This window comes from Molothrus aeneus, chromosome 1 (genome assembly GCF_037042795.1).
Source record: "Molothrus aeneus isolate 106 chromosome 1, BPBGC_Maene_1.0, whole genome shotgun sequence".
NCBI classification, from domain to species: Eukaryota; Metazoa; Chordata; class Aves; order Passeriformes; family Icteridae; genus Molothrus; species Molothrus aeneus.
The window spans coordinates 94,492,401-94,506,780 of record NC_089646.1 but is presented as its reverse complement, the minus strand read 5'-3'; the positions used below and the strand labels follow the sequence as shown (position 1 = coordinate 94,506,780).

Genomic DNA, 14,380 nt, shown 5'->3' with positions numbered 1-14,380 from the left:
GCATGCCATATACATTTTCCGAGGCATCTAATATTTAAACATTATTTAAATCCATCATAGCTTACTTATTCAAAGGCAGCGCTGCTCCCACAACTTTAAGTTTGCAGAATGTACTTTTAAATAAAGAGAAGTTGGGTTTTTCCCCCTGCTGCAAGACAAAATTTATTACGAAACTCATTAAAAAGGCCTTATCTGCATGTTTAGGAAATACTTTTCACCCTCTCTGCATTGATAATGCTCTCTTTCAGCAATGTGAAGCATAGAAGTTGTATCTTTAAAAACAAAAATTACTTCTTCATTCCATATTCATTCATGGAAGAGTTATCATGTTGACCCTGAGCTACCCCTTCAGCTTAACATAAACAATTGATGAAAAAGACAAGCTCAATGACCATAGCCAAACATAAACACCAAAAGGGCTACGAAATTTGTACATTGGCTATCCAAGTTATGCATACAACAAATGTAATCCTTTTATTAAGGCTGTGATCAGTATGAAAGTGCTAAATAACAATCTGAAGCCAAAATTAAAATGAACAACATGTCATATCTGAATATATATGTGTGAACCCTCCAAAGGTCCCTCTCTTCTCCTGTTTTGATCAGTGAATAAGCCTGGGGCAGTTGAATTATGCAATGTTATATATGAAGTAACATATTAATAAGAAAGTAGAATGTATGTCCAAACAGAATCCAGTTACAGGAGGAATTTTCTATGACAAAAACATACAGAATTCAGTGCCTCAGAAACAGCAAATCTATTGAACTGACAGTGATCAACACATCTGAAAGTTGGGCCACTTGGATGGTTTTGGCATTCGATGGCAGGAATTTGATTTGAAAAAATTGTTACTCATGCAACTCTTCTGTACATATCACAGATGCAACCAATTGTTTTTTTGAGTTTTTTTTGCCACAGTACATCCCAAACAACCTTGTTTTTTTAAGATGCATTTAATGACCAAGGACTTCACTTTATCCCTGAACAAGGAAAGACATCACATATGCCTAGCAATAAAATGCTGAGAACTTTGAATGCTCTGGTACTTGAATGTTGGCTTCCTTCTAGCATTCAGCTGGAAGGCCAAGATACCTTTCTAATTATGCAAAACTCAAACACAGCACAATATTTTTATTATCAGAGATGAAAGAGGAAATATGTTTCTAACAGCAGATCTTACTTAAAACAAAAATCATGGTGGCTCGATGCTCACCTTGAGTAAGAGAGAAAAATGGTCACAAAGACTCAATCCATTCCACCTTTACCCAAAACTACCTATGTGAGACTAAACCTAGTAGTGAAGCATGGCCCAAGAAAGGGACAGTTCTCCATTTTACACAATTCTTTATGATGCTAATGACATATGTACTAAAAATTTACATTAAGAATGCACTAAATCAAAATTAAAATATTTTTCTGTCTGCACTACTAAATAAAATCTATGTTTTCCTGTGTTACAATCAAAAATGTTGTGTACAGTCAGTCCTGAATAATGTCCTAAAATTAAGTTTACTCTGGATTTTTTCCTCCAAGTCCTAGCCATTATCAGTCTATCATTATGTTTATTATGAGGCACATGATCTTAGGAAATTTCCATCTCTTCAACTGCATACAAATGAATGTAATTTCAAAAGATGTGGCAAAATTGGCCTTTATGATCTTAAAAGTTTGCTATGGAAAAAAAGATGTAGAGCAAGCAGTTTCAAGTATTTTATTGTTCTGGAAAATATTATGCTTCTAGCTGGAATTCCCACTGTACGTACCATTAATAATATTCACTAGGTGAGGAAGAATTTTTGAAACTTTACAAAAGCCTTTCACTGAGCCCAGTAGAAAATCTATGGCTGAGCATCAGTACGTGTACCAGGTATTGTGACTATAGATTTAAAATGGTCCTGCTGCTTGCAAGAGGGCTTCTGCAGAAGCACTATTTGGTAAAATTAGAAGTAGAGGCCTGATTATAGGAAGTCCCTTCAAGAATGATCAGTCAAATAACTCTGAAAAACAGAATATCTGAAAAAGAGCTAGTCAGCAAGAAACATATAATTATGAATAAATGCCACAAATATTTAAATAGCTTTAAAAACTTTATTTAATCTTCAAAAAATATACAGGGCATAAACACACATGAACATGGCTCAAAATCCCATTCCAATAATCTTTAAATGCTGACTAAAGGGGAGACTGGACAATAAACAGTAACAGTGGAAAATGAAAAGGCAACAAAATGAGACTATATTGCAACTTGTAGTTAAAGATTTAAAAGAAAATTGTGCAGTTGTTTATAGTTATGAAAGACAGGATTAAAAAAAAAAGTCAAGTTGCTTAATATTACTGACATGTCAGAATTGGAGGATAAATTTCCCTGTGTAACCAGTCAAGGAATATTACTATGATCCATGATGCAACTGAATTATGATTATCATGTTTGTGACAGAAAATCAAGAGCATTTTTTCCCAGAAACTTCAAAAGATTAATAGAGCAACCCAAAGATACAACTCTTTACTTATTCTTGTTCAAACAATTTTATTTTTAAATCAGGGAATCAAAATTGCTGAAAGATTTTTTTTCTGAGCTGAACTACAGATGAAGTCTTATCAAATCAGGCTGACAGACTAAATCTGCCTCTGCATCAAGACTTATTCTGTCAAGAACAATGTTCTTGTCTCATGCTAACCTAAGTGACAATATCAAACACAGGCCCATTATGTCCCTGCTACAGCCACTGATTTAAACACTTTTAAGAAAATAAAAACAAACGAAAAAAACCCAACAAACCCATCCCTTTTTATTAACACTTTAATGCTGTTTTTTAATATAATATCCATTACTAAGCTTAAAAAAAGAAATTGTTTCTAGTAAATCTGAGGCATAAAGTGCCCATTTTCTCTCTTCTGATTTATATCATTGTTCTGTTTTTACAGCTTACTGTTGACAGAGTGAGGTAATTCAACTACAATTTTTCCAATGTTTTTTCCCATGTACATGTAATCTACAGCACGGAATACAGATTCCAAGCCAGTGAACTTGCCCTCAGGAGACATGTCTCCAAAGTCCACCTCACAAACCAGGTCTCCTCTTTCATACATCTTGAGCAAATGCTGCAGAGCCATTTTGTAGTCAGAAAGGTAATGGTTCAAGAAGAAACCCCGGACGCTAGCAGACTTCTTCAATAGTTTTGCTGGCAATAACTCTGCTTTAACAGGCTGGAGGCCAGTGGGGTTTTGGTAGCCAGCGATAAACCCAATAACTATCAGGCGCCCTTTGATAGCCAAGGCATTGAGAGCCAAGTCAAACATCTTTCCTCCAACAGATTCATACACCACATCCACACCTTCAGGGTAGTCCTTCCTAAGTACAGATTCAACATTTTCAGTTTTATAGTTGATGGTACGGTCACAGCCAATGGATTTCAGAAAGCCACCCTTTTCATCACTGGAGCAGGTTCCAATTACATGGCATTTTGCCTTCTTTGCAAGCTGCACAGCGAATTGGCCTGTTCCTCCAGCTGCTGCTGTCACCAGAACCTTCTCGCCTTCAGACAGGTCTCCCAGCTCTTTCAAACTGAGGTATGCAGTTGCGCCACTTACCATTAAAGTGAGGAACTCGGGTTTCACTGAGGGTAAAGGGACTGCTTGTCTGGCTGGCACAACTGTGTATTCAGCAAAGGAACCTGCTTTCACGTAGGCCACAGCCTGACCCACCGAGTAATCTGCACTAGCACTGAGTCCTAACGCTACCACTTCACCGACACCTTCAAAGCCTATATCAAAGGGGGGTTTAACTGAGGCGTCATATCGACCAGCTGAGTAGTTTATATCAGATGCATTGATGCCGACAAATCTAGAAGAAAACAAAAATGTTTTAACCAGATTTACTCCTTACCAAGTTTTCATTGTATGAGAAACCTTATATTCAAATTGGTGGGATAAGTACAAGATTTGTTCTAATTATCTGTATATTTGAATAATGAGCAGACTCCAAAGATTACTTTCATCAGACTTCCATAGTTCCCATTCTGTTATTCTAGAATTACAGACAAATTTTTTAAACAAAAAGAAACAACAAGAAGCTGTAAAAAGTAAAACCCAAACCCAAAACAAAACAAAAACCCTTATATTTTCCTTAGGTCCACTTGACCAAGCTAAAGAAGCTGAAAATAAATCTGTAAAAGATTAAAGCGTGAAAATTAACTGACCACTTCATACAAGATTTGGAAACATAGAGGAATAAAACATGCAGAGCAGTAAATATGTGGATTCTGGCAACAAATTTATATTTTTGAATATAATAATACTGTTAATGACTAATGATCATATTAACTATCGATGTCATTTGCAAGGTCATGTTACTGTAGGCAAGTACTTTTTAATTGATGGAGTCACTGCAGCAAATTTGCCTTTTGATGTAGCTAATGTCAATGTTAAAATATTTTTCTTTATATAAATTACTTGCAACACATCAAAACAACCTTGCACAGAAGGAGTAAAATTGTAAAACTGAATATCAAGTCCTACTGACCTCTAACAGGTGAAAATGGATGGCTTTTTGGCTTTTTTTTTTTAGAGAAAGATAGAGATATTCTCACAACTTGATTAAGCGCTCGGAGATAATGCCTAAGACAAAATTATGATCTAGCTCAAATACAAAAATCTTTTTTTAAAGTAACTATGTACACAGGCAAGAGAAGAGAGACTGGGGAAGGCTGTTCTGCTAACTGGAAAATGTAAAAAAGAAACACATGAAACAGCAAATGCCAGGACTGTTACTATGTGTGGATGTGACAACCTAAAAGGTGTATTTGACACCATGCAAAAGCTGCAGAAGTAGGCAAACAGTGCACTTTTCATTGTTGAAGTTAGCAACAAGCTCAGCTTGTATATGTGTGTAGTTTTAAATTGCTTGCACAAAGAGCGGGGAGAACTAAAACCGCTTTGCTCCTTTTGATATTCTTCATTCTTTACAGCATGGGGAGTTTCAAACTTTCACCAACGTTATGTATAAAAAGACTCGTAAGCGTAAACATATCCATGCATAAAATAGGTAAAAGTGACTGTAGCTCTCGGTAATCCTGCCTTTAACTCGCCACTCTGCCGCAACAAAAAAAGCCTACGTCTTGTCCGCAGATACAAAAAATCTTCTATTATCCGGCTCTGCGGTGACTCCCGTAGAGGAGTGCTAAAAGATGTATAAAAATTGGTAACGGAGTTGCAGCTACCGAGGCAGACCGTGTCCCTCGGGCGCCAGGCGAGACCAGCCTCCTCCCGCTCTTACACCCCAACTTCTGGGAGGGGAGCCGAGGGTGAGAGCCCGGTGGGGAGCTGCGCTCGCCCCCTCACCGGCCTCACGGCTTCGCCTAGCCGGGGCTCTCGGTAGCTGCCAGGCCAGCCCGGGGCGCCCGCTGTGCCCCAAGCCGCAAGGGAGCTCCCGGCTCCCCGCTGGGCTCAGCTCCCTCCTCCCGCTCCCGGCGCGCGTCTGCCCGGGCAGGACGCGGAGCAGCCGCGCCCGCGGCTGGGGCAGCGCACCCCGACACGGGCAGGCAGCGCAGCGACAGCAGAACAAGCCCCCCAGTTTTTAAGACCTTCCCCTTCTCGGCGCTGCGCGCTGGCGGCCGGAGCACAAAGGCAGATAGCACAACCAAACACTCCGAGGACAAAAACTTTGCGTGCGGAGAAGGGGCAAGTCGTGCGGGGGGCCAGACGCCTACCGAGCAGGGCTCCCGCACACGCACCGCTGCTTTTGTTCCGCAGCCGGAGAGGATGCGAACCCTTCCCCGCCCGGGCCGCAGCGCAACTTGTGCGTGCGGCTGCGGGGGCCGCAACTCGGCGCTGCCCGGGCGCTCCCCGCCGCGCCGGGCGGGGGATGCGGGCTCTCCGCGGGGCCGGCCACCACCTGCCCCCCGCACACTCACCCGTGCACACACACACACAAACACGCACAGACACGCGTGTTCGCACACCCGCTCCCTCCCCGTCTCTGCGGGGCGGCCGTGCCACGGGAAATGATCCTCCCTGGGCTTCTAGGTTCATCACTATTAATCAGCGCAGCCTGCTGTCTAGCCCTCCCCCCCTATTTTTTTTAAACCTCCTTTTTATTCTGTGCAAACTCAAAACTCCTGGTCGCGTTGTAAGGGCTTCTTTCCCCCCCACATCCCCCATACACTTTTTTTTTTTTTAACAAGATTGTTTAGTCTTAGATTCCTTGCACATTAAAACGATCATACACACCGTCTGGATTAAAACATAGTGTCTAATTTGCCTTATCATTCCAGCTGACAGAAGTGAGGTGGTAGGATGTGCATGCAGTTTCACAGATTATTTTGCTTTTAAAAGTAGGAAAAAGTACGAATTCCAAGTTGAAGATCAGTTTACTAACTTCCGAGACTGATGAAAGTAGAGAGCACAGAAGAAACAATTACTTGGGGTGCTAGCGGGTTTTAAGACACCTTCCAGATCTTTTATGTTGTCTTCATGCACTTTCTTACTTTAAATCTGTGCTTTAATTTAGAAGTTACTAGTTGAGTTTTGCCCCTTTCATTTCAAGATGCAAACCTGAGGCAGGGTGTGAAAAAATCCTGAGATTGGCTTTTCTCGAAATAATTATGCACATTGAGTCACCCGTTTTATTTCTACTCAACAGTGTTGAAACCCCTCGTACTGTTTATTATAGAAAACAGGAGGACGCTGCCGGGGGGAAGTAATGCTGTTTTGTGTACCACAACAAAGAGTGAGACACCGAAAACCAGCATCACAGCCTTAAACACAGACAAAACAAAGTCATCCAAACCAGCACTACGCAAGAAAAACATTATTTAGACCAAACACCCAGCAGGAATGGCCCTCCACTTTTCCCACTGGGACCCATCCCTTTAGTCCCCTGGTTCAAAAAAAGAAACTTTCTCAGCCCCTCTTACTCCCTTTTCTAAAAACTTTGTTCCCATCTTCCAGCCCAAAAGTAAATTCTTACAGTTACTTTGGCAATGAAATGTGTCACTTCATCAATAAAATCTCAAAAATCCTCCAACAACTTTAAGAAGGACCAAACCTCCACAGCCTTGGGCCCTTCTCCTGCAATGAAATGGAAAACCCTTGCTTCCACACCCGCCCCTCTTTCCCCCCCTGGAAAACAGGACAGACAGACATACAAAACTTAAATGGCTTAACTAAGGATTTATCACCTTTTTCCCTCCCCTTTCTCTACTACACAGAATCAAAGTAAAAAAAAATAGCTTAAATTAATTTCTAATTCTGAAGGATTTTTGAGTAAAAGATGTTTTTTTTTCTGTATAAAAAGTAGAAATAAGAGTTGCTGGCATAGCTCTCTAAAGCAGAAGAAAGTTTCCCCTAACTGCATCTTATTTTAAAATATCTATCCACACACAGATTTTAATTTCCTATTCCCATAAATCCCAAACCAGATTTTATTGTGGTGAATGACGATTGTTTTGCATGAAAAGCTCAAAGCAATTAATACTATTCATGGGTGTGACTGGGACTAAAATGAACAAATCTGAAAATGCCCTCTTGGAACCCAAGTCTTTCATTGTTTTGTTTCTAATTGTATGCTTCTACCTATTAGAAAATGTATAGCTGTATTTGAGCTTGGTTGGTTGTTTTCTTAAAAAACTAAATAGTCAGGGACTCATCTCTTCAGGATGGGATAGTCCTTCCCCAGAGTGACAGAGAAAGGGGAAAACATTCAGAACTTGCTTCGTGCTGCAGCTTGTACACAGTGAATGTTTTGCAGTAATGTAATTCTGTGTCTTCTATGATATTCTTCAGAAAGGAACAGTAAAGACAGAAGAAATGCCACAAGTAATACAAAATGTATGAACTCTACTTCTAGACTTCATCACTCACCTCTTCCTCCCCTTCATCCCCACACAGGCATGTGTACCAGTAGAGGAACATGTGTGTGACAGGCTGATGTGTTAAAGCCCAGCAATTGCCTGCCTGAATCTGTGGACCAGCTCCTGCCTTTAGTGTGGTACGAGCCCTTTTACCATGAAGTGTGCATGTCCCGCGAGCACCCAGGGAGCCCACCCAGCAAAAGAAGGGAGGAGAGGGAGATGGGAAGAGTTACATTGGAAGCTGTTAAAAAAAAGGAATAAATTTTAAAAATTTACAGGAGGGCAGGCGGGGGAGTTGGATGAGAAAGACTCCAAGTGCATGTGTGGGAGGGAGGGGAGTTGAGAAACAAGGATGTCGCTCTGCCTTGCATCACCCAAGCAGAGTACTCGCTACTTGTATCTCAAAGTCTTTCGACCTCTTCCACAGAAAGGAATTTAACTCCGGCCGGATGGCTGTTGCACGCCATTACTGTTTCAGTCATTAGCGGATGCAGCAACACAGTGCCTTACACTTCTGAGGTTTGGAGGGAATTTGGGTCTCAGAAATCCCAGTGGGAGATGTCAGCATCGAATTAAAGTGCCACAGCAGCTTTCTCGTCAGCTCCTGGAAGAACCCCTGTTCTTTCTCCTTATCACTTCTTTGCCCTGTATTTGTGTGTTACACATGGACACATACATGTCATACATACATGCCACACATACGCACACAGTCACACACTGCCTTAGCAGACCTCGCAGCATTGTTCTCAAGCCAACTTAGTGCTGCTTAATATCTTTAAGCTCCCGCGGCGAACATGGCAACCTATTTGTTACTACGATTTCCTTGCTTGACAAGAACCTGAGAGCGCTGCTCTCTCCCGTGCCAGCCACGCAGTCTGCTCCAAAGTTCCCGGAGTTTCGGCTTCCCCTCGTGAGCAGAGAAACCCCTGAACTTCAAAAGACTTAGTTTTAGCGCAAGGAACGACGGCGTCTAGGAAGGAGGCACCGAGAACAAACAGGTTTTATGGAGACAGCTGTGGGGGGAGGCACGTTTTGTCCTCGGAGTCTTCATTTCACGGCGAGCTGGTCACCGCGCCGGACGTGGGATTTACGGTGCATTATGCTAAGCAAAATGTCACCTCCTCACACTTCGCCCGACCCGGCTCCTCTCTAAAAGCCACCAACAACTGCGGGCCCGCGTCCGGCGAGGGAGGCCGAGGTCTGCCCTGCCCCCTCCGCTCGGCGCGCAGGGCTGGGGGTGGTGCCGGGGCTGCCCGGGCGGCGGGCCCGGCCGCGGCCTCCCCGGTGAGTCACGGCTGCGCGGGGGCGAAGTCGGAGAGCGCCGTGAGGGGCAGCGGGGCCGCGCCGAGGAGACAGCGGCCGGGCCGGGCCGGGCCAGGCCCGCCCGCACACCGCGGTGCCGGGGCGCTGTGCGGGTGCGCCGGGGACACACTCATGGCCCGGGCACGACGTGCGTGTAACGAGCCCGGACAGGCCCCAGGGAGGGGCCCTGCGAGCGCTTCCTCCGTCTCACTCCCTCCTTGGCACTGCCCGAACATAACACTCGCCTCTTCCCCCCCCCCCCCCGCCCCCCCTTTGGCACTGGGGCCCTGGGGTGTTTTCTATTCCTTCGGGCAGGCGCACGCCGGGAGCAGCGCGCACAGACAGACAAACACACACAGCCCCGCCACAGGAGGAGGAAGTGTCACCCCCACACACGTGGATAGGGTGACAGAGCTGTAGCACCAGCCGTTCAAAACAACAATAAAATGAAATTAACAGTCGCCAGATGGCGGCTGGTACAACTTTGGAGCCGGTCTCCGAAGTGAGGAGAGAGCAGGCCACAAGGCGCCAGGAGTCGGCGGGGGCCGCGGGGCCGGGGCGCGGGGGGGCAGGCGGGGGCTCACCTGTTCCTGACCAGGAGGTCTCCGTCTCCCGGGAGTGGCACGGGCGAGTCCTGCTGCAGGGTGACCGCTTCCCTGAAGTTTTGGCTCAGCTTCGTCACCACCAGCTTCTTCATGGAGCTGGGGATGGACGAGCCCTGGAAATCCAGAAACTGACGGGAGTAGGACATGTCCAGGATGGGCCGCGACCAGCTGCCACCGAAGGACCAGGCAGGAGCTGCCGCGGCGCAGGACGGCTGCTGCCGCCACCACCACCGCGCTGCCCGGGAGCTCAGCAAAGCGCCGCTTTTCGCGCTAAAACTCATGCCCTGCCTCGGCTCTCCTCTCCCGCCCCGCTCGGCAGAGCTCCGACTCGGGATTCTCCAGGCAGCTCGCAGGACGCGCCGGCAGGAGAAACTCCCCGCTCGCAGCTATGTGTGTACGTAAACAGAGCCCCCGAGCAGCAGGTTCTCCCTCCCCTCCCAGCCGGCCCCTCCGCCGCACGGAGACGCCGCCGGAGGAGCAGCGGCAAGATGGTCCCCGTGCAGCAGCTGCTCGTCTTCTGCCACCGCGGGCACTACCGAGGGGCGAGGCCGGCCCTCTCCCGCGGCCGTCCGTCCCGCCAGACCCTGCCTGCCTGCTCTGCCTTGCTAGCCAAGCAGGTGTGCGGCGGGCCGGAGTATCTCCTAAAGGAGATGGTGGTGGTGGTGGCTTTTAGTTTGCACCCTGCCTCTGACTAAGGGGTTTAAAAACAGGGGAGGGGGAGAGGGGGGTAGACAGACGGACAGAGAGAAACGCCTCAGATTAGCCCCCCCACCCCGTTCTTTAGTTTACAAAAAGAGGGTCTCTCCCTACCAAAAAAAAAAAAATAGAAAAAAAAAAGAAAAAAAAAGAAAAAAAAAGAGGAATTTAAAAAAAATAGTAGGAAGAAAGCACGGTAAATTATCGGCCGGGAAGGGTTAGAGAAGTAGGGAGAAGTTGCAGCTAATCTCCTAATGTTGTTATTAGCCGCCGCCGAGGAGCCGCTGCCCGCGGGCGGACGCTCCGCCCCTTCCGTGCGAAACGTTTCACTTCCTCGCAAGGTGCTACGAATCAACCCCGAGACGGCGGCGGCGGCTCCGCGCCTGCCGCGGGAGGGGATTTAAACGGGCGAAGCTCTTCCCGCCGTCGCCGTCCTGCCGGGAGGGGAAGGGTAACAGGCTGCTGTCAGTTTGCTTGGGTCGCAGGGGTTTCCCCCGATCCCTGTACTGCCAGAAAATCTCGCCCTCCCTTCCCCTCCTTGCTTCTTTCTTTCTTCTTAAAAAAAAAAAAAAAAAAAAAAAGAAGGAAAAAAAAAATTAGTCATCTCTCTCTGTAGGTTACGTTTGGGTGAGGGAACCTGCGCAGGGAATCAACTGGGTCAAGGAACCGAAGTCAATGTTGTGATAGAGTCGCCAATCCCAACTTGGTACAACTGCGTGGAGAAAGGCAATATAATAGAGATGTTGCATTGATGTCGCGTGTAGTTCCCAGAATTAACTCCATCCTACCAGTATAAACAGCTCAATGCTTAATTGTGCGGTGATAAGAAGAAAGAAAATCCCCTTCTGCCCGAAAAAGAACAAAACTGCAGTTCCAAGTGCTTTCCTTTAGGAATCAGCTGGGTAGTTTTTATTTGCTTTCTTGACTAAAAAAAAAAAAAAAAAAAAAGGAAGAACCCTTCTGTTCTCGCAGCTAACATTATATAAATCCCCAGACACATACTGTGCAAAATGTATTAGCAGTATGTTTCATATGCTGCAGTTCTCGCTCTGCAATCTGTTGGTATTTTAAAGTAAGGATGAACTGTAATCTCCCATAAATCATTTTTAATTCAATGCTGGGTAGACGTGTGCCACGGCGAAGTATCATCTCCTGCCTGCCTCTTTTTTTTTTCCTTTCTCTTTTTAAGTTTGCTGGAAGAAGACCTTTGCTGAAGTTAAATCAGCACATGCGTCTTGCACAGCACTTCAGCAAGTGGATTATAATAACAACCCCCTCAACGCGTGTCTCACATGAGGAATCTTTTATGCCGTGCTGTATTAAGACTTTTTTTTTGTCATATTGTTTAGCTCTGGGAAAGGGAAAAAATGAAAACAAAGCAATTAAAAAGATTGACAGGTATGGGTTTGTGTGAGACCTATTTGTAATTGTCAGGGTGACGTGGGCAAGAGGAGGAGGAGTAACAAACTGAAGCAGGAAAAGCAGCTCGATGTGTCTGTCTATCAGTTGAGACTGTCTGAGAGCCCTGGGATCCGAATGTGTGTTATATTTCAGTGAAAAGAGAAGAGAGGGAGAGTGGATCTCTTTCTCTCCCAGGAGTTTAGGGGGGGGGACAGTTCACGTTAATCTGTCCCACTCAGTGAATGTCTTTTCTTCCTCCCCCCCTCCCTCTCTGCACACACTCTCCGGGGTTTTTCTTGGTTTTGGCAAATTTTTTGTGTGTGTGTGTTGTTTTTTGTTTTTTGGGTTTTTTTTCTTCTGTTGCAGATCGAGATCAGCAAAAAAAAAATCCATGATAAAAAATGTGTTTGCATTATATTTAGTAGCAGAAGAATCTTCGATTTGTGGAAGAGAAAAAAAAAGGGAGAGCAAGAGAGAAAAGTAGTCCTCTCCGGTGGTGACACTGTTTGATCTGTGACTGTTTGGAAGGTGGAGGAGTGACTGACATTTCCCATCCGGTGTATATGTATGTATGGGGGCTTTACTCCTTTTTATGATTTGCTTCCTTGCTCTTAGACTAAGTGCTGGGAGGAGAAGGAGAGACTGGATCGACCTCGTTTTTTGCACAATGAACAAACTATTACCAACGCAATAAAAAACCAAACAAACAAAAAACCCCCCAACAACAACAGCAACAACAACACACAAATCCACGAGCTTGAAACAAGCCAGCGAGCGAGCGAGAAAGTTGCGCTTTGAGACTCTTTGATCTCGGAGAAAGCCTGAGAGGGGGGGAGTGACTGAATTTACCGTCTCATCGCCGCCGCTTGCTCGGCTCTCCACCGCGAAGAAGGAGAAGAAGACGAAGAAGTGATTAAGGAAAGGAGGGGGAGAAGGGGAGAGAGAAAAAGGAGGAGGAAAAAAAAAGGAACGAAAGAAAGATAATGGATTTGGGCTACAGATTGAACTGATCAAATCTTATTTATTTTGCACATCTCCACTGGCATCTTCCCTGCTGCTGCTGCTGCCGAGAGGACTGAAGAGCTTTGTCTTATAAGGAACTTAAAAGAGAGAGAAAGAGAGAGAGAGTGTGTGAGAGAGAGAGGGAGGAAAAATTAACCTTGTAAATGAAAACATTTCCTAAGCAAGTTTTTGGAGTGGCGGCGGAAATTGGCATCCCTGTCACCAGTCTGTGGCTTGCCTCATCCCACACCCCACCTTCCCCCCCGCCCCGCGCACCCCGCTCGCCGCGCCGGGAGCTGACCCGGGGGGGGAAACCCGGACCGGGCGAGAGGAGAACCCGACCAAACTTTTTCTCCTTCCTCCCCCCCCCCCTCCTTCCTCCTCCTCTCCCTCTCTCCCATTCCTCCCCACCCTCCCTCTCGCTCTTCCTAGGCAGAATTAGAAGTTGAATCCGCTTTCTTTTCTCCTTCCTCCCCCTCCCTCCTTCCCTCCCTTCTTCCTTCCCCCCCCCACCCCCCCATATTTTATTTTTTTTTTTTTATTTGTGTGTGTGCGTGCGCGGCTGTGTGTTTGTTTCTGCATGAAAAGAGGGGGATCGGAAGAGGAGTCCTGCGTGGAAACTCTGCGGCGGCGGCGGCGGCGGCGGCGGGCGGCGAGGCGGCGGCGGCGGCGGCAGCAATGCCGCGGAGAAAGCAGCAGGCACCCCGGCGCTCCGCAGGTAACACCCTCCGCCTCCCGCGCTGGGGTGCCGCGGGCACGGCAGGGGAGGGGTTAACCCGCCGGGAAGCATCGCCGCGGGGGGAGCGGTTCCTCCAGCCCTGCCGCAGATTTAAAACACCCCGCGTGGCTGCCTCCGGGGGTTTGGGGCTTGGGGCGGAGGGGGGGGGAGACGGGGAGGGGGCGAGCAGCACCTTGGTGGGGAAGAGACAGGGGCTGTAGTTTGTACTTCTTTGTACGCGGGAGCTGGAGGGATCGGCGTAGTTCTGAGGTGTGTCACGCCGAGCCTGACAGCCTCCATCCTCCCCGCCGTTGCCAACACGTTTAAAACTAGAAACTTCATTTTGTTGCAGTCCTGTAATCTCCGCATGCGGGTCCGCGTGTGCGTGTGTGCGGTGCCCAGGGCAGCGCCGGGGAGGGGAGGGAGCTCCGCTGTGCCAGGGCAGGGATGGTCTGCTTTAAAAGTGTGTCAGACCGTATCCAGGCTGAACCTGACACTCGCGAAACAAAAGTCAACAAAATGGGACACAGCGAGGCATCTGGCCAGTGCATTTCACTGGAAAACAGCAGCCTTTAATGTCACGTTGAAGAGGCTTTTCTCCCCCCCTTTTTTATTACCTCTAAAGATGTCTTTTGATCAGGAAAACAGAAGGCAGTGATAGTGCAGAATCCGATTGAAGAGAAAAGTTATTTTTCTCTGGAGGAGGAACTGGCAGGAGCTGGTTTTCCTTGTTTTCTGTTTTATTAGAGGATTGCCATCCTTGATTTGATGCGTGATTGATCGCCTGTCATCTGGCAGCCTTTGA

General features: G+C 46.6%; 2 protein-coding genes across 2 annotated transcripts in view; one reads left to right on the top strand and one right to left on the bottom strand.

The window, feature by feature from the left end:
- Positions 1–2,069: 2,069 nt before the first annotated feature.
- PTGR3 (prostaglandin reductase 3) lies at positions 2,070–10,960 on the bottom strand. The gene is made up of 2 exons (XM_066561069.1): positions 9,738–10,960; positions 2,070–3,845 (listed from the first exon to the last, which is right to left on the bottom strand). Exons 1-2 carry the CDS (start codon positions 10,037–10,039, stop codon positions 2,921–2,923), a joined length of 1,227 nt encoding a protein of 408 aa, XP_066417166.1. The 5' UTR covers positions 10,040–10,960; the 3' UTR covers positions 2,070–2,920.
- Positions 10,961–13,493: 2,533 nt separating this feature from the next.
- The window catches only part of TSHZ1 (teashirt zinc finger homeobox 1), a 54,871-nt gene continuing 53,984 nt past the window's right edge, over positions 13,494–14,380 (top strand). The window contains exon 1 of the mRNA XM_066561057.1: positions 13,494–13,575. Coding sequence (XP_066417154.1) covers positions 13,536–13,575 — 40 coding nt within the window. The 5' untranslated portion in view covers positions 13,494–13,535. The remainder of the gene's footprint in view (positions 13,576–14,380) is intronic.